The sequence below is a fragment of the Bubalus bubalis genome, chromosome 3 (genome assembly GCF_019923935.1).
Source record: "Bubalus bubalis isolate 160015118507 breed Murrah chromosome 3, NDDB_SH_1, whole genome shotgun sequence".
Taxonomy (NCBI): Eukaryota; Metazoa; Chordata; class Mammalia; order Artiodactyla; family Bovidae; genus Bubalus; species Bubalus bubalis.
The window spans coordinates 101322664-101343641 of NC_059159.1; the positions used below are offsets into that span (position 1 = coordinate 101322664).

A 20978-nucleotide genomic window follows, 5' to 3' on the forward strand; every position below is an offset into this window, starting at 1 on the left:
CATTATTGCTGAATGATCATAAGAAGTGAGAAGGAATGTTCTGTCCTAATTTTAACAGATGTCAATATAATTTTAGTTTAAATATAATACAGATTTTGAATTTACACCATGCATTTAGTCTTTTGCTTATAACTTTATAATAAATTATTGGAATGTTTTATTAGAATGGTAGTGAACATGATCCATTTTATTTGGACCTACTCATTTTGACTTCCCTGCATTTCCCTTTGCTTTTTAATGTAATTTACCATATTGTTTTACTTTTGTATGCTATCTTACTTACGTTCTTTTTGGAACAAATAAAGTAATTATCTCTCAAACCTATTGAATTTATACCTGAAGGACATAATATGTAGCTTAAAATAGTGATTTACTTTGTAATTTTTTTGAGATGTGATTATGCAGTTCTTTTGATCTCTACAGGACCTCCCCTTCTCCACCATATACACTTATTTCTATAGACTATATACACACATATCTGCTTCTTAAGTTGGAGAGAGGGCCTTTTAATACTTAAATTTAATAGATATGAAAGCTTAGATAAAAATTAATTCCTAAAACTATAACATGGTGCTTAGTCGTTCAGTTCTGTCCGACTCTTTGCGACCCCATGGACCGTAGCCCACCAGGCTCCTCTGTCCATGGGATTTTACAGACAGTGCTGAAGTGGGTTGCCATTCCCTTCTCCAGGGGATCTTCCCCACCCAGGAATAGTACCTGCATCTCTTATGGCTCCTGCGCTGGCAGGCGAATTCTTTACCGCTGGCGCCACCTGTGAAGCTCAAAACTATAATACACGTTCAAATTATTGTTAGATTTTTTTTTTTAATTTGTTTTATTTTGCTTAGAGAGAACCCTTAAAGAATATGATGTAAGAGGAAGAGGAGTCCTAGGTTCCATGGTATTCCTCTATGCGTGTGTCATCTTTGGTCACTTAATCTCTGTTAAACTAGCTTGTGTGTGAATTGGAGATACCCCTCTTTAGCCTTGGCCAAGGTTTGGACCAAATTACTTTTTTTTTTTTTCTTTTGGTCCCTTTCAGCTCTAAAATTTATGATTTTGTGACTGTGACGAGTTGCACCAAGTGAAAGATTAATTTGAGGGAGAGTTTAACAACCTTGAAGAGGTTCTTCCTGGGAGATAAAACTCTTCTTGTTAACCTCTGCAGTATGACTGAAAACCTTCTCTTTGAGTGTTGGCAGTGTGTCCTGACTATAATCCAAGCTGCTGTGGAGCTTTCTTTCACCTTTGGAGGCACTAAGCCCTAGATTTTTTTTTCCCCCCAAATTTAAGGTAATGAGAAGGAGGTCTTAATAAGGTGTTTTTGCTTTGTTCAAAAAAATTTATGTTCTCCTTATTAAAGTGAACTTTTCTTATTGGATTTATTTTATTTTTAAAAGCATCATTTGAAATTAAGCTGAGTTTAAAGCCCACACACACACAAAAAAGGCCACACACACACAGACCTTACTTTGTAAAGAATGTATAAATGACAGAATTGACATAAATATTTTTCCCTTAAAATATAACCTCAAAATGATAATTATGACATAAATAATTATTTTTCCCTCAAAATATAACCTCAAAATGATAAGTAACAAATTTAGAATAATGTTCCCATACAAGAGTTTTCTAATAACTTGACTCTATATTTGGAGTATATGTATTACATACTACATATATATGTAGAGGGAGGTATATATTAGTACTTAAAGAGTATAAATTGTTAGGTAGGTATTAAGTCACTTTAAGATAAGTTCAAAGTAAATATTGTTAAAAATATTTAACCCTCAAATTCAGTAAAATTTATGTTTGAATCATGGCATTTAAGGAACGTTTGTGCGTTAACATTGAACATTGTGCTTTTAATTCAGTATTCCATCCCCTATTTGAAGATAAATCTTTTTAAATTTTGTACTCATTTAGCTCCATACTACGAAATGTTTCTGTGACCATGCAGATTTGTAATTCATAATCATTTAGTACATAATTGCCCAAAAATGTGAGATTTGCAGCCCATACCTCGGAACTTGTTACAAATGTAGAATCCTAGGTTCCACTTCAGACCTATTAAATCAAAAACCTCATTTTAACAAGATTCCCAAGTGACTCTTATGTGCATTGAAGTTTGAGAAGCACTGATTTAATACAGCTTGCTAACTAGGAAAGTATTTTTTTAATATATAGCTCTTAAGGTATAGAAATAATTCCTAGTTTGACTTCAAAACTACGTTGTTTCCTTAAATGAAATATAAATATTTTCTGATCTCATGACTAATTGCTAATTAAAAGATCTTAAATTTTTTAGAATGTGTTCAGGTATAGGGGTATATATTTTCATAGTTACTGTAAGTTTCTACAAAGTACAAAGAAAATGTACCTTTACTTCATGTATAATGAGACAGCTAAATGCAAGTGAAAATTGCTCTGAGCTTTGCCGTATGTGCAAATGAGAAATCCATGCCATGTCATTAACTAGTACACCAAGTTCAGTGAAAGGAGTGTAACCATTTGCAAGTTCCATAGCAAATTTGACATGGTAGTCATAATAGCAGTTTATACAAGTTTAGTTCCCATTGAGCACTTACTAGAAACTTGGGGTAGGGCTAACATGGTTCTGAGGCTTTATTGATATGATAGAAGTTGAAGACATTATCTAGTTCTAAAGGCACTTACGTAATTAGCCACATTACTACTTAACCATCAGCATTTCTTCCATAATTCTAGATTTGGCAAATGCAAATGTGTATAATGTGTCAGCAGCAACAGCCTACTATTTAGTTGTTATACTGGTGTTTTCTACTCTGAAATTGTTAATTCGAGTTACCTAAATACATGTTTTCCCTGCTTTGTCAGTTCTGTGAGTTTGAAATTATGTAGATGTTTCTAATCATTGTTAATACTAAGTATAATTTATATTATCTGTGATAATTCTTTCTTAGTCTATTCGGTTGAACCATATTGTCTTTTTTGTAGATCAAAGGCATATCAGCATTTCATATGGTTCAACTTAAAGTGTGGAGGCTCCTAGTCTCCCATTTTTGTCACATAGTTGTCACTAGGAATGATCTTGTTGTAATCCTCTTTTGCTTTGTGTTTTTGTTCATTTTCTTCTAAAAGAAAATATGCCTTTTAGGAAAACAGTGCCCTTGCCAGAAATTAATGAATTTTAAAAACATGAAACTAATAAAAATTAATGATGAATTAATAGCTTTATAAGTGTAGTATTTTTTCATTTATACAGTATTACACATTATAAGACTTTCATTAAATCTAAAACATTTCCCCTGTATGTGATTGCAGTTCTGTTTTAGAAATCTTCTATTTCTTTTTCACGACAGATTTTTTATTTTAGAAAAAAAGTTGAATATTAGCAAACTGATTGAAACATTCAGTATAATTTTACAAGATCTAAAATGTAGTTACTAATATTTTTGTTATATTGCCGATGCTTCACTGTTTAAATATTTAGCAGTTAAGCCAAACTTGTTTGATTATTAATTAATAACTAAAGACCAATTGTTTTGACCATTTGCCAATATCACCAAAGCGAAATAAGGTGAACCACACAGTTATGAAAGGCAATAGATGCTATCTTTGGATTTGGTTTTATTAAAGACTACTAAGATCATGTAAAGAATGTATACTTAATTTCATTAACTTCTTTCAATATATTCATATAGTTGGAGCCCCTCTTTATTAGCAGTCCCAACAGCAATGATACAATTTGTTATATAGTTAGCAACCAAAGCAAAAGTAAAACAATAGTTCTCCAGGGGTGCATTTATTCACCTGCTCGGAGACTGCTTGATGAAACATTTCATAAAGGTGATCCAGTAACTTGTGAAATCTAGGGTGAGTTTCCAGATCTTTGTCATTCTGGGATGAAAGTAAGAATGTTTAAAAAAAAAAAACAAAACCTGGATTATAAAACAAACTGAAAGATGGGGATGTGGGATGAAACCACCAATGTTGAAATTTCAGCTAATTTTATACTAAGCCTGAAGTTCATACATCATAACAAGTAAATATCTTTTAAAATATCAACTGTGGAGCTTTCTTTGCATTTTACTGTTACAAAGACAAATAATTGTGAATTCAATGTGTGTTAAAACAACTTCTGTTACCACATTTTGGGTGTTTTATATTATGTGTTATCAAGCTGTGTTTTTGTGTTTTATTTTAGCTTATTTGCACTAATCTTGATGAACTCAGGGAATTAATCACAAAAATCGAGAATGAACTCAAAGATCTGGAAAACAATAGAAAAAAATCGGTAGGTGTTGATCCAAAAGTTCTATCTATTATTGTCAGCATTAAAATTTATTCCTGCTTTTTCTAAAGCCTTTTTAAATCTTGTTGTCCTGAATTACATATAAATTTGCTTGAAAAATAGAAAGATGTTTCTTTTATTTTTCCTATGTGGTCTAGTTTTCACTTTTAGTAGACAAACATGGTGCTGGGGCAAGTAAATTAATTTTGTTTGCCTGGTTTCTATCAGGTTTAGTTTTATGTATTTCCCAATATACTGGTTGGTTGTTTTCTGACTGGTAGTTTTGGGGTAGTGCTTACCTTACAGATATTCTTAATTAATAATTATATGCATTTAATGGATTAGCTCTGATGTAAATAACATGTAAATTATTTAATCTTGCCCCAGATGTTTTTGATACATGCTTAACAGTGTATCTTAAGAACCTTTAGCATCTAAAGGTCTTCTTTTAACTTTCACTATACTAAATTCACAATTAACCTTTACCTTCGCTTTTAACTGTTCTTGAAAGAATAGAGTATAAAGGGCTTTATTTTTATTCACCCAGCACTTGGTAAAACACTCAATTATGTTATTTATTAAATCAGTAATACCCATTTAACTGACACTTATAGTTGTATTATATCATAGATTTGAAACACAAACACCAATAAATAAATGGAGAAGGCTTTAAGCATTGAAAAAAAAAATCAATCACTATTTTTAAAAATCTCTTTATTTTATACCTCAGGAATGTCATGAAACCACATTTAGGAATTTGTTCAGAACCTGTTAATCTAGAATTGTGTATGATAATAAGGTTAGAGGTACAGCAAGCTTCATTCATATCAGCAGATTTGTAATACTCATTTTATATGTTGTTCAGAAAGGACATATTGGTAGCACTCTGAAGGAAGGAAATTAAAGTACTCTGAGATCATTTAATACAGAGGTAAAACAGCCTTAAGCATTTCAGAAATATCCCACATGATACCCCTGAGACTATTGGCTATAATCTAAGAGATAAGATAAGGACAGCTATCAAATGCATTAAGAAAGCATCATGTTCAATACATTTTTGTGTACAATATATAATCTGAGAATGCAGAAAACTTATTTTAGGATTATTTCCATTAAAAATGGTTTAGATCATTATAAGACTGTGAGAGGTTATCTGTTTTGTTTTGCTTTGTTTTGTTTTGAATATGTCAGCAATCTCTTGGTGTGGAATGAACCCTACATGTTTTAAAACAACCTCTGTGATGTATTTCTCAAACTATATTAAAATATTTTTTCCTCAACCAGTATTTTTTAATGTATTTTGTGTGTATGTTTTTAAAGGATTGATTCTATTACTTAATAGGAAAAAAAAATTTTGATCAGGATATTTAAAGTTTTTTTTTGCAGAAGCCATTTATTTTTAGTGACTTGTCCATACTTCATGACTCTAAACAGAATTCTGTTAAGTAAATTTGTTATTTGTTTTTTATTAGCTTCAGTTAAACAATAACATTCATCTTAATTTGTTCTCATATTATAAATTAGGATTTTGTTTTTAATGGATAGTTCAAAGCATAATAGGTTTATGTGCTTACTTATGTAGTGTAAGACAAAAAGACTTTTGCAAGCATCCTAGAGTTTTTTTATAAGCCATCCACCTCATTTCCATTGGTAGTATAAGGGATTAGCATATTGCCTTCCTTCACAGAAGTAATTATAAGAGTAAAAGAAAATATAAATTACAAATATTTGACTCTATAGTACTTGGGGGTATGTTTATCAGAAAATTTTAGGTTATATATAGGTTTTAATTGTTTAGATTTTGTGTCTCTAAATTTTTGACATGTCCATAACCCTTGGTATTTGCATAGTAGTTTTAAAATATGTTTTCTGCTCTTCAAGAAATAGAAATTGTTTAAACTTTACTTTTTGGGAATAATTGAGATTACCTGTATACAGGCTTACTTGCCCTAAAATAAACTGACTAAAAAATTGTTTTCATGAATAACTTATCTTAATCAATAAAATGGCCAGGAATAAAGGAATAGTAAAAGTTTGCATCTCAGTGTCATTCCTTATTTTTTACAAAAGCTGATACTGAGTATGATAAACTTTATTGAACTTTATTTTGGTATTGAATACTCGTTTGTCATCATTTGAGAGTAGGGGTTCCACTTAACTGAATTTTCTAGAAAACCTAAACATTCAGTACTAAAATCCTTACTTTAATCATTTAATGAAAAAGATTTCCCTGCCTCCTGGTACTATACTGAGCATAATTGAACCCTTTTCTTGATAACTCAGGGATCATTATGAATATCCATAATTGTACTGATACCCTAAAAATCTATTGATGTCAGTAACTCTTATTAAACATTCACAGATAGGCCTTTAGGTTATATGTTTTGAAGGTTTTTGTTTGTTTGCTTGCTTTTGTTCTGTCTCTTCATTGTCAGTCTGTCATTTCTTGTGTGTGTCCATTTACTTGCCCTAACTGATGGTTGCAGAGCAAGTAGCCATATTGTCAAAATTGGGCTCATGGTAAGGACCTGAGAGATTTTATTAATAATGAAATGTATGAACTTGGTGGTAGTGATAACCATTTTGTTTATTCATTGCATAGTGAGCTTCCTTCACCATTGCCAGACAAATGAAGTTATTAATATTGTTCTTCATAAGAGGATATCACTGTGAAAAATAATGTCAAAACAACTCTATTGTTCATCAACTTTCATAAACTTTTGGTTGTCATAAATGTTGTTACTAAAGATAGAAATTACATATGTGATAGAGGGTTTTAACATGGATTCATTTAAACACCTGGTTGTTTTGGGAAGCTTCTCTATAGGGCATTTCAAGATGTTTTTCTTACCAAAGCAACAAGGAAGAATTACCCCATTTCCTCATCCAGGTCAACGTTCCATTAAAAAAGCTTTCTTAATCTCTTGGAGGTTTTGCCATTGAACTGCTCATTGTACTGGAAGAGTTAGTCTTTTAAAATCTGGATTGTTTACTCATTATTGCAGGACAGTTAATTCTACTTACGATTTATAGTGTGAAGAAAGAAATAAATGATTTAATTTTCTTGAGTTTACTTTAGTTCACTTGATCCCATTACTTCATTTAAAGGCTTATTCAAAGAGGAATCAATGTCCTTTACATCTTTCAGTGCCATACAAATTACCTACCTGAGTTTTGTTAAAGTGAGACATCTGACAGAGATAAATAGAATTATATAGTTTGACAAAATCCTTTAATTTTTGTCTGTCTCATTATTATTTAGATCATAGGGGGTTTTTTTAGTGCTCTAAAGAAGACATCGTGATATTTTATTGTTTTTATCTTTGTGGGTTTAATCGAGATAAAAGTTGTACTTTGGAAATTTATTAGTTTTCCAGAAAGATAGTTTTACACCTAAGATATTGATAAATTTTCCTGATCCTATTATATTTGAAATTTGTTAAACATTTTTGCTGTATAAATAATCAAACTGATAGATTTTCATAAGACTAATACAGAAATGGTTATTATATTTTTTAATTTTTCATGTGGCCCTAATCTCTCATATTTGCATAACTTCCTTATGTTTTATAGTATTGTTTAGATCTTAAAAGAGTTTTCAGTCTTTTTGATAATGAAAAGTCAGTGTAGAGATGGGGTATATGGAAAAGTGAACATTTGGCAGAAAACAAAAAGATAAAAGAAACCTTGTCTGGACTACGACATGATAAATGATAGTCATCAATATAGATAAACTAAAATTTAAAATATAATACCATATCTTTCTAATACACCTTTTAGCAGTTAATCACTTCAGCACTGAGCAGGTTTTAAGACTTCAGATATTTCCAGATTTCATATTCAGTGTGTAATAAAGGCTATAAAACTGTCTGTACACTTTGGTCCTGTAGTCATAGTTAGTATTTAACTTTTATCCTCCCCTATTTGCACATTACTCCCCTATCCCCCCCAAAAGTAATTTACATGATATTATGTTCAATATCTCTCTCATAGTAGAGAGAGCAATAATATTAACAGTGGTATGTCATAAGGCTGGTAAAATAAAATATTTGTAGATCATTGTTACTATATGGAAGTATTTGTGAAATTGTTAACTTTTAAAAACATCCAAATATATATATACAATAATTACAGTATGTCAAAAAGCGTAGTTTTTTTGTAAGACATGTTTTAAGAGAATTAGGAAGAAATTACAAGTCATGAATAAAATTAATCTTTACTATGTTCTTGAAATAATTTAAATTCATAATAATAGGACTTCTCTTGCTTAACCAAAGGCTGTGCATTAACTAGATCAAACATTAGAGAAATCAGAAGCTTGGATCAAAGATGATTACACCCTAGTTTTTGTCAGAGTTTTGTAAAAGCCAGTGGTTATCAATGAGGAATGATTTTGCACCCCCACTATGAGACTTTGGCAATGTCTTAAGATATATTTGATTGATATATATTGATATTGATAGTTGAAGAGGTGGTACTGACACTTAATGGATAGAGGCCAGTAGTGCTACTAAAAATATTCTACATTGTATAATCTTATAATGCCCACGATAGCCCCCCACAACAAAGAATTATCTGGCCTCAAGTATCAGTCATGCAGAGATTGCAGTAATATCTAAATTATCCTTAAATAAGTTTTGATGATTATATCATTTTGTATCTTATTTTCTTATTCTAGATCTTTTGATAAAGGTTAACAAAACTGAAAAAACTCTCAGCTGTGGGGGGGAAGATGCTTTGCCGTTAGTCATATTTAAAGCTTTCAAAAAATTAAAATAACCTTTTGGAAACCCTGTATAATAAATAAGTTCCTCTACCTGTCATATTCTAGTCTTATTCATTAGGCACATACTTCCTCAATGAGTACTTCCTCAATGAGTATGTGGTCTGTGTACTGTACATAACACCAAGGAACTTGGTAGATATTCAGAGGCTGAAAGTCTTGATCCTCAAGTAATTCACTTTAGAGCTTAAGCTTTTTCTCCCCAATCCTGAGGATAAATCTTTAATCAGGATTGGTTGGGCTGACTCCTGTCCTTTTATAAAAGACTTGATCTTTGATTTTCAAGCTATTTAAATTCAGGAGTCACTACTTCTAGGCACTTGCTTCACTCACTCAATGACATGTTTATGTATTATTTGGGAGTAAGGGTGGAAAGGTAGATAACATATGGACTTTATGAAGAATCAAATATAAACTGACATACTCAAAATAATAGTAAGGAAAGAGAACTAGATGACAGGAAACATGAACCAGAACAATAGCTGGCTAGTAAGACAAAGCTTCAACTGACTGTAGTCACCAAATTATCTGAGAATGCATTATCTTCATTTGTCTATGGTAGGTCTCACTTAAGGGCTTTTTTTTTTTTTTTTTTTTTTTGACATTTAATAAGTACTCAGCTCAACTGAGAACTGGATACTAACTCCTATTAATAGTGCTCACTGTTTCCACTTACTGGAATTTGGCGTAGTCTGTATCCCATCAGGGAAACTTTCCTAAAAGTAATATTTGAAACTATTTTCTCCCAATGAAAGTTCCAATTAAAAAGGGAAAGTGTTTTGTATTTTTTACATCAGCCAGAGAAATAATACTGCATGTTCTCAGCATGGAGTGAACTTCAAGGAAGAATTGAACTAGGTGACAGATCCTTCTATAGTTAGAGCTTCATAGTGCAGCTTTTATAATTTGCCTTAAACTCTTTTGAATTACATATCATACACACTTACTCAAATATAAGTAAGTTTAAATGCCAAATATTTTTCAAAGCCCCAAGTAAATTTTTATTATTTTCTATTTAATTTATCTATTTCTATTTAACTGTACTGCCTTTCACTGACAAGAGTTCTGACAAATTGAATTTAAATCCATAAGGTGCTTGAGACCAAAAATGAACTTTGTATCATTCTGTTTGTTTATATTACAGAAGAAATCAAAATCTTTGTAAAGCTCCCAAAATTTAAAGATAGAATAGTTTAATACCTTTTGTGAATTAGGGAAGAATATCATCCAAACAATAGAGAAGATTCAGTTCAGTTCAGTCGCTCAGTCGTGTCCAACTCAATAAAACTTCCCTACCATTTTATTATACTCTATAGATAACGAAGGTAAAAGTGATACATTATATATTAAAGGAAAATTAATCTAGATCTACCAAAGAATAAAAAAGAGTCTAAATAGAAGACAGAGTCCACATATGGATCTCTAGCACTTTAAAATAGAAAAAAAAAAAAAAATATATATATATATATCCTTGTATGAAACCAGTTTCTTTTAATGAAGATATGATGCTAGTTGTAGCAAGTGCTTTTAATTAGGACAAAAGTATTTTAAGGCAGATTTAGTTGCATGAAATACTGATAGACAATTTAAGAAACAAAAAAGATTTCAGGGTCCAAAACTAACAGTAATCAATAACCACTTAATACAGGAATATAGGTTATAGCCCCATAAACCCTAGCGTCACTGCTTTAAAATATGAAACAATGGCTTGTTCATAATGATAAACAAGTCAGTAAGAGTTAAATTATATTCATTGTGTGTTCAGAAAATCTGGAAGACATGTATTTTAAGAATGTTTATCAATTTTTAAAAATCTTTCCAGCTAAGTAGAAAATCTCAGCTTAGAAATTTACTTCTGTGGTTTGAGTACTTATTGTGGACCTGCTGTGTGCTGGGTATTGTAATGGAGCCTGAGAAAGTAAAAATAAGTAGAATACTGACCCTACTTTTAGTGTATCCCCAGTCATAATTTCATTTACATGGAACTTTTTATGCTCTGATGTTACCAATGTAGCATTACGTAGTGATTCAGATTGTGCTGTGAATTGCTTGAGAACCCACCTTTCTGATAACAGGTGTAGATTTGATAAAATGTTATTAACCTCTTTGCTACCACCAGTTTACTAAAAAGGGTCAGATTCAGATACTATTCAGTAGTTAATTTCTAATCCAGGATTTTTTCTTCTTTATGAATGGAAGTGGTTACATACCACCAGTTATATCCATATTGTTAGATTTTCTTCCCCAGTAATAATGACTACTTTACTGGGAATGTGATCTGTCCACTGTCTCTACAAAGTCAAATGACACTGAAATTTCCAGTATTATCACTGATGTAGTTGTTTATCATCATGCTTTCTAGTTAAATGCTCATTTAGAAATAAAATGGAAACATTATACGTGCTGCGCAGTGTTGGATATCTTTAAATGCTTTTGTTTCCTATTGAATTAGTATTAAGAGAAAGTGGGTAAGAGTACCTAAAGAGAAAACATTAGTATATGATAGAATAGTTCATATTAAGACCTCTGGTAGTGTTAAAATACTTTTTTTAACTTCTTCCATACTAATATTCAAACACTTCACTATATTGTCTAACTAGTACTTTTTCAAGAGACTGTATACCACCAAGATGAATGTGGTATTTTACCCCCAAAACTGTGAATATGCAGCAATATATTAATATAGTGGTAGTTTCTTTAGGTGAGCAATAAGAAAAAAAAGTAAATGCTTGTTACTTTTTCATTTACTATTACTTAGATTAAGGAGAATGTGAAATAATTAAATTATTAAAATGCTTAATTCCAGTTAATTTGTGCTATGTTTTTATCCATTTCCATTAAATTATTCCAACTTTGGATACTCCTAATGTTTTTAAATAAGACATCTTTATATATAAATCCATTTGACTTTTCTAAAAACTATTTGAATTTTCTTGGAAAAGCATGATGTATTATTATATAATCCCTTTCCACCATATGATTTATGTCTGTGACAAGAACCAAGCCTATAACAAAAAATGCTCTGTTTTATGATCCCTGTTTCTGTGCTCCAGCAACACATATAAATAGAAGCATGTAGAAAGAGAGCATTGATGCCTTTTTCATATACATTATGTTTTTGAACTCTTCTTTTTAATAAAAATTATATTTTTATCATCACAATAATACCATTTCAATTTAAAAATATTCTTTACGTATTTATATATGATAATCTTTTTCTGCATACAACAGTTGATATCGATTTTGTTTAGAAATTGGTGTAAGAAAATCTAGAAGTAACAGAATGAATTGTATAAACCAATTACTTTAACCTAATATTCAGAGTATCTCAACTTATTAAATGTGCAAAAGATCCATAATGATGAGACATTTAATAAATCTAGAATTTATTTGTTTTCCTCTTTTCTTCCTTCTAGATGTTCAGTGTCCCCAGCATCAGTAGATTGCCAATTCCCTCTCCTCGCAACACCCCAGCCAGTATTAATGCTGGTCTGTCATACCCATCCCAGATTACTGCAGCAGAATGGAGTTTTTCTTTAGTTGCAAGGTAAGTTTCCCTCCCCACTCATTTCACACAAACAGACTTAGTTTTCCATTTTACAATATTGTGTAGTTTTGTAAGTTTTTTCAGAGTATCTTTCTCTTGTGGTTCCTTAGGTTATTAACATATCACATTATAAAGCTTATAAAACTGCATAATATAATAAAGCACTTATCTTGTGACCATAGATGAACTCCTTGTTGTAGTAATCCCTATCAGGTTATAAAAGCTTTAGTATTTGACAGTTTAGCCATCTCATGGAAAGGGGCTGGCAATCTACAGCTGCTGTGGACATTGGATGAGAAAATATTGAAAGGTAAGCCTCAAATTTAGATCATACTGTATACTTTTGGTTCCATGGTGTGTGCTTGAATTCATAGTTCATGTTAAACTTTATAGTAAATTTATTAAAAAAAGATATATCACTCTCTTTTTAAAGTGACCATCAGTAAAGATTTGGATTATTAAGTTTATGTAACACATTGGGATTATTTTGGAAACATTTTTTATTCCTGAAAATAGAATTCTAATTATTAGAAATAGTTCATTTATCCCCATATTGACATACCTGTTTATAAAGAAAAGTCAGGACTAAACTTATATATGTAAAGCTTATAAAATGTATTTTTTATTATAGAAACAGTTATAACACTGTTCCACAAATAACCATTTACTCCTTAGTCTTTCTACCATCTTTTTTTTTTTTCTGTTCTTTTTCTTTTTTTTTTAAGTTGGAGGCTCATTACTTTACAATATTGTGGTGGTTTTTGCCATACATTCACATGAATCAGCCATGGGTGTACATGTGTTTCCCATCCTGAACCTCCCTCCCACCTCCCTCCCACCTCCCTCCCCATCCCATCCCTCTGGGTCATCCCAGTGCACCAGATATGAGCACCCTGTCTCATGTATCGAACCTGGACTGGCGATCTGTTTCGCATATGATAATATACATGTTTCAGTGCTATTCTCTCAAGTCATCCCACCCTCGCCTTCTCCCACAGAGTCCAAAAATCTGTTCTTTACATCTGTGTCTCTTCGCTATCTTGCATATAGGGTCATCGTTACCATCTTTCTAAATTCCATATATATGCATTAATATACCGTATTGGTGTTTTTCTTTCTGACTGACTTCGCTCTGTATAATAGGCTCGAGTTTCATCTACCTCATTAGAACTGATTCAAATGCATTCTTTCTAATGGCTGAGTAATATTCCATTGTGTATATGTAACACAGCTTTCTTATCCAATCGTCTGCCGATGGACATCTAGGTTGCTTCCATGTCCTGGCTATTATAAACAGTGTTGCGATGAACATTGGGGTACACGTGTCTCTTTCAGTTCTGGTTTCCTCGGTGTGTATGCCCAGCAGTGGAATTGCTGGGTCGTATGGCAGTTCTATTTCCAGTTTTTTTAAGGAATCTCCACACTGTTCTCCATAGTGGCTGTACTCGTTTGCATTCCCACCAACGGTTTAAGAGGGTTTCTTTTTCTGTATACCCTCTCCAGCATTTATTGTTTGTAGATTTTTTGATAGCAGCCATTCTGACCTGCGTGAGATAGTACCTCATTATGGTTTTGATTTGCATTTCTCTGATCATGAGTGATGTTGAGCATCTTTTCATGTGTTTGTTAGCCATCTGTATGTCTTCTTTGGAGAAATGTCTGTTTAGTTCTTTGGCCCATTTTTTGATTGGGTTGCTTAATTTTCTGGAATTGAGCTGCAAGAGTTGCTTGTATATTTTTGAGATTAACTCTTTGTCAGTACTTCATTTGCTATTATTTTCTCCCATTCTGAGGCTGTCTTTTCACCTTGCTTATAGTTTCGTTCGTTGTGGAAAAGCTTTTAAGTTTAATTAGATCCCATTTGTTTATTTTTGCTTTTATTTCCATTACTCTGAGAGATGGGTCATAGAGGATCCTGCTATGATTTACATCAGAGAGTATTTTGCCTATGTTTTCCACTAGGAGTTTTATAGTTTCTGGTCTTACATTTAGATCTTAAATCCATTTTGAGTTTATTTTTGTGTATGCTGTTAGAAAGTGTTCTCAGTTCAGTTCAGGTCAGTTGCTCAGAAGTATTGGAGTTTCAGCTTCAACATCAGTCCTACCAATGAACACCCAGGACTGATTTCTTCAGGATGGATTGGTTGGATGTCTTTGCAGTCCAAGGGACTCTCAAGAGTCTTCTCCAACACCACAAAAAATATCAAATCTTTGGCACTCAGCTTTCTTTGTAGTCGAACTGTCACATCCATACACAACCACTGGAAAAACCATAGCCTAGACTAGGCTGACCTTTGTTGACAAAGTAATGTCTCTGCTTTTTAATATGCTATATAGGTTGGTCATAACTTTCCTTCCAAGGAGTAAGCATCTTTTAATTTCATGGCTGCAATCACCATCTGCAGTGATTTTGGCGCCCATAAAAATAAAGTCTGACACTATTTCCACTGTTTCCCCATCTATTTCCCATGAAGTGATGGGACCGGATACCATGATCTTCGTTTTCTGAATGTTGAGCTTTAAGCCAACTTTTTCACTCTCCTCTTTTCACTTTCTTCTTTAGTTCTTCTTCACTCTCTGCCATAAGGGTGGTGTTATCTGCATATCTGAGGTTATTGATATTTCTCCCGGCAATCTTGATTCCAGCTTGTGCTTCATCCAGCCCAGCGTTTCTCATGATGTACTCTGCGTATAAGTTAAATAAGCAGGGTGACAATATACAGCCTTGACATATTCCTTTTCCTATTTGGAACCAGTCTGTTGTTCCATGTCCAGTTCTAACTGTTGCTTCTTGACCTGCATACAAGTTTCTCAAGAGGCAGGTCAGGTGGTCTGGTATTCCTGTCTCTTTAAGAATTTTCCACAGTTTATTGTGATCCACACAGTCAAAGACTTTGGCATAGTCACTAAAGCAGAAATAGATGTTTTTCTGGAACTCTCTTGCTTTTTCGATGATTCAACGGATGTTGGCAATTTGATCTCTGGTTCCTCTGCCTTTTCTAAAACCAGCTTGAACATCTGGAAGTTCACAGTTCACGTATTGCTGAAGCCTAGCTTGGAGAATTTTAAGCATTACTATACTAGCATATGAGATGAGTGCAGTTGTGCAGTAATTTGAGCATTCTTTGGCATTGCCTTTCTTTGGGGTTGGATTGAAAACTGACCTTTTCCAGTCCTGTGGCCACTGCTGAGTTTTCCAAATTTGGGCTGTCATATTGGGTGCAGAACTTTCACAGCATCATCTTTCAGGATTTGGAATAGCTCAACTGGAATTCCATCACCTCCACTAGCTTTGTTTGTAGTGATGCTTTCTAAGGCCCACTTGACTGCACATTTCAGGATGTCTGGCTCTAGGTGAGTGATCACACCATTGTGATTATCTGGGTCACGAAGATCTTTTTTTTATAGTTCTTCTGTGTATTCTTGCCACCTCTTCTTAATATCTTCTGCTTCTGTTAGGTCCCTACCATTTCTGTCCTTTATCAAGCCCATCTTTGCCTGAAATGTTCTCTTAATATCTCTAATTTTCTTGAAGAAATCTCTAGTCTTTCCCTTTCTGTTGTTTTCCTCTATTTCTTTGCATTGATCCCTGAGGAAGGCTTTCTCATCTCTCCTTGCTATTCTTAGGAACTCTGGATTCAGATGCTTGTATCTTTCCTTTTCTCCTTTGCTTTTCACTTCTCTTCTTTTCACAGCTATTGGTAAGGCCTCCCCAGACAGCCATTTTGCTTTTTTGCATTAATTTTTCTTGGGAATGGTGTTGATTCCTGTCTCCTGTACAATGTCATGAACCTCCATCCATAGTTCATCAGGCCCTCTGTCTATCAGATCTAGTCTCTTAAATCTATTTCTCACTTCCACTGTGTAGTCATAAGGGATTTGATTTAGGTCATACCTGAATGGTCTAGTGGTTTTCTCCACTTTCTTCAATTTCAGTCTGAATTTGGCAATAAGGAGTTCATGATCTGAGCCATAGTCAGCTCCTGGTATTGTTTTTGCTGACTGTATAGCGCTTCTCCATCTTTGGCTGCAAAGAATATAATCATTCTGATTTCAGTACTGACCATCTGGTGATGTCCATGTGTAGAGTCTTCTCTTGTGTTGTTGGAAGAGGGCGTTTGCTATGACCAGTGCATTCTTTGGCAGAACTCTTATTAGCCTTTGCCCTGCTTTATTCTGTACTCCAAGGCCAAATTTGCCTGTTACCCCAGGTGTTTCTTGACTTCCTGCTTTTGCATTCCAGCCCCCTATAATGAAAAGGACATCTTTTTTGGATGTTAGTTCTAAAAAGTGTTGTAGTTTCATTCTTTTACAAGTGGTTGACCAGTTTTCCCAGTACCACTTGTTAAAAAGAGTGTCTTTTCTCCATTGTGTATACTTGCCTCATTTGTCAAAGATAAGGTGTCTATAGGTGTGTGGATTTATCTCTGGGCTTTCTATTTTGTTCCATTGATCTACGTTTCTGTCTTTGTGCCAGTACCATACTGTCCTGATGACTGTAGGTTTGTAGTATAGCCTGAAGTCAGGCAGGTTGATTCCTCCAGTTCCATTCTTCTTTCTCAAGATTGCTTTGACTATTCGACGTTTTTTGTATGTCCATACAAATTGTGAAATTATTTGTTCTAGTTCTCTGAAAAATACCGTTGGTAGCTTGATAGGGATTGCATTGGATCTATAGATTTCTTTGGGTAGTACACTCATTTTCACTATGTTGATTCTTCTGATCCATGAACATGGTATATTTCTCTATCTATTTGTGTCATCTTTGATTTCTTTCATCAATGTTTTATAGTTTTCTATATATAAATCTTTTGTTTCTTTAGATAGTAGATTTATTCCTAAGTATTTTATTCTTTTCATTGCTATGGTGAATGGAATTGTTTCTTTAATTTCTCTTTCTGTTTTCTCATTGTTAGTGTATAGGAATGCAAGGGATTTCTGTGTTAATTTTATATCCTGCAACTTTACTATATTCATTGATTAGCTCTAGTAGTTTTCTGGTGGAGTCTTTAGGGTTTTCTATGTAGAGAATCATGTCATCTGCAAACAGTAGGAGTTTTACTTCTTCTTTTCCAATTTGGATTCATTTCTTTTTCTTCTCTGATTGCTATGGCTAAAACTTCCAAAACTATGTTGAATAGCAGCGGTGAAACTGGGCATCCTTGTCTTGTTCCTGACTTTAGGGGAAATGCTTTCAATTTTTCACCTTTGAGGATAATGTTTGCGGTGGGTTTATGATATACGGCTTTTATTATGTCGGAGAAGGCAATGGCACCCCACTCCAGTACTCTTGCCTGGTAATGGACGGAGGAGCCTGGAAGGCTGCAGTCCATGGGGTCGCTGAGGCTCGGACACGACTGAGCGACTTCCCTTTCACTTTTCACTTTCATGCATTGGAGAAGGAAATGGCAACCCACTCCAGTGTTCTTGCCTGGAGAATCCCAGGGACGGCAGAGCCTGGTGGGCTGCTGTCTATGGGGTCGCACAGAGTCGGACATGACTGAAGTGACTTAGCAGTAGCAGTATGTTGAGGTATGTTCCTTCTATGCCTGCTTTCTGGAGGGTTTTTATCATAAATGGATGTTGAATTTTGTCAAAGGCTTTCTCTGTATCTATTGAGATAATCATATGGGTTTTTTTTTTTTTTTTTAATTTTATTTTATTTTTAAACTTTACATAATTGTATTAGTTTTGCCAAATATCAAAATGAATCCGCCACAGGTATACATGTGTTCCCCATCCTGAACCCTCCTCCCTCCTCCCTCCCCATTCCATCCCTCTGGGTCGTCCCAGTGCACCAGCCCCAAGCATCCAGTATCGTGCATCGAACCTGGACTGGCAACTCATTTCATACATGATATTTTACATGTTTCAATGCCATTCTCCCAAATCTTCCCACCCTGTCCCTCTCCCACAGAGTCCATAAGACTGTTCTATACATCAGTGTCTCTTCTGCTGTCTCGTACACAGGGTTATTGTTACCATCTTTCTAAATTCCATATATATGTGTTAGTATTCTGTATTGGTGTTTTTCTTTCTGGCTTACTTCACTCTGTATAATAGGCTCCAGTTTCATCCACCTCATTAGAACTGATTCAAATGTATTCTTTTTAATGGCTGAATAATACTCCATTGTGTATATGTACCACAGCTTTCTTATCCATTCATCTGCTGATGGACATCTAGGTTGCTTCCATGTCCTGGCTATTATAAACAGTGCTGCGATGAACATTGGGGTACTCGTGTCTCTTTCCCCTTCTGGTTTCCTCAGTGTGTATGCCCAGCAGTGGGATTGCTGGATCATAAGGCAGGTCTATTTCCAGTTTTTTAAGGAATCTCCACACTGTTCTCCATAGTGGCTGTACTAGTTTGCATTCCCACCAACAGTGTAAGAGGGTTCCCTTTTCTCCACACCCTCTCCAGCATTTATTACTTGTAGACTTTTGGATCGCAGCCATTCTGACTGGTGTGAAATGGTACCTCATAGTGGTTTTGATTTGCATTTCTCTGATAATGAGTGATGTTGAGCATCTTTTCATGTGTTTGTTAGCCATCTGTATGTCTTCTTTGGAGAAATGTCTATTTAGTTCTTTGGCCCATTTTTTGATTGGGTCATTTATTTTTCTGGAGTTGAGCTGTAGGAGTTGCTTGTATATTCTCGAGATTAGTTGTTTGTCAGTTGCTTCATTTGCTATTATCTTCTCCCATTCTGAAGGCTGTCTTTTCACCTTGCTAATAGTTTCCTTTGATGTGCAGAAGCTGTTAAGGTTAATTAGGTCCCATTTGTTTATTTTTGCTTTTATTTCCAATATTCTGGGAGGTGGGTCATAGAGGATCCTGCTGTGATGTATGTCAGAGAGTGTTTTGCCTATGTTCTCCTCTAGGAGTTTTATAGTTTCTGGTCTTACGTTGAGATCTTTAATCCATTTTGAGTTTATTTTTGTGTATGGTGTTAGAAAGTGTTCTAGTTTCATTCTTTTACAAGTGGTTGACCAGAGTTCCCAGCACCACTTGTTAAAGAGATTGTCTTTAATCCATTGTATATTCTTGCCTCCTTTGTCAAAGATAAGGTGTCCATATGTGTGTGGATTTATCTCTGGGCTTTCTATTTTGTTCCATTGATCTATATTTCTGTCTTTGTGCCAGTACCATACTGTCTTGATAACTGTGGCTTTGTAGTAGAGCCTGAAGTCAGGTAGGTTGATTCCTCCAGTTCCATTCTTCTTTCTCAAGATCGCTTTGGCTATTCGAGGTTTTTTGTTTTTCCGTACAAATTGTGAAATTATTTGTTCTAGCTCTGTGAAGAATGCTGTTGGTAGCTTGATAGGGATTGCATTGAATCTATAGATTGCTTTGGGTAGTATACTCATTTTCACTATATTGATTCTTCCAATCCATGAACATGGTATATTTCTCCATCTGTTAGTGTCCTCTTTGATTTCTTTCACCAGTGTTTTATAGTTTTCTATATATAGGTCTTTAGATTCTTTAGGTAGATATATTCCTAAGTATTTTATTCTTTCCGTTGCAATGGTGAATGGAATTGTTTCCTTAATTTCTCTTTCTGTTTTCTCATTATTAGTGTATAGGAATGCAAGGGATTTCTGTGTGTTGATTTTATATCCTGCAACTTTACTATAGTCATTGATTAGTTCTAGTAATTTTCTGGTGGAGTCTTTAGGGTTTTCTATGTAGAGGATCATATCATCTGCAAACAGTGAGAGCTTTACTTCTTCTTTTCCAATTTGGATTCCTTTTATTTCTTTTTCTGTTCTGATTGCTGTGGCCAAAACTTCCAAAACTATGTTGAATAGTAATGGTGAAAGTGGGCACCCTTGTCTTGTTCCTGACTTTAGAGGAAATGCTTTCAATTTTTCACCATTGAGGATAATGTTTGCTGTGGGTTTGTCATATATAGCTTTGATTATGTTGAGGTATGTTCCTTCTATTCCTGCTTTCTGGAGAGTTTTGATCATAAATGGATGTTGAATTTTGTCAAAGGCTTTCTCTGCATCTATTGAGATAATCATATGGTTTTTATTTTTCAATTTGTTAATGTGGTGTATTACATTGATTGATTTGCGGATATTGAAGAATCCTTGCATCCCTGGGATAAAGCCCACTTGGTCATGGTGTATGATCTTTTTAATGTGTTGTTGGATTCTGATTGCTAGAATTTTGTTAAGGATTTTTGCATCTATGTTCATCAGTGATATTGGCCTGTAGTTTTCTTTTTTTGTGGGATCTTTGTCAGGTTTTGGTATTAGGGTGATGGTGGCCTCATAGAATGAGTTTGGAAGTTTACCATCCTCTGCAATTTTCTGGAAGAGTTTGAGCAGGATAGGTGTTAGCTCTTCTCTAAATTTTTGGTAGAA

General features: G+C 33.8%; 1 protein-coding gene across 5 annotated transcripts in view; it reads left to right on the forward strand.

The window, feature by feature from the left end:
* The window catches only part of KIAA2026 (KIAA2026 ortholog), a 116114-nt gene that overhangs the window by 76173 nt on the left and 18963 nt on the right, over positions 1–20978 (forward strand). For 4 of the 5 annotated variants that reach the window (XM_006080597.4, XM_025279072.3, XM_044939904.2 and 1 more), the window contains one exon: positions 4187–4276. The exons of the other annotated variant lie outside the window; for it this stretch is intronic. In XM_006080597.4, coding sequence (XP_006080659.3) covers positions 4187–4276 — 90 coding nt within the window. The remainder of the gene's footprint in view (positions 1–4186; positions 4277–20978) is intronic. 5 annotated transcript variants of the gene reach the window in all.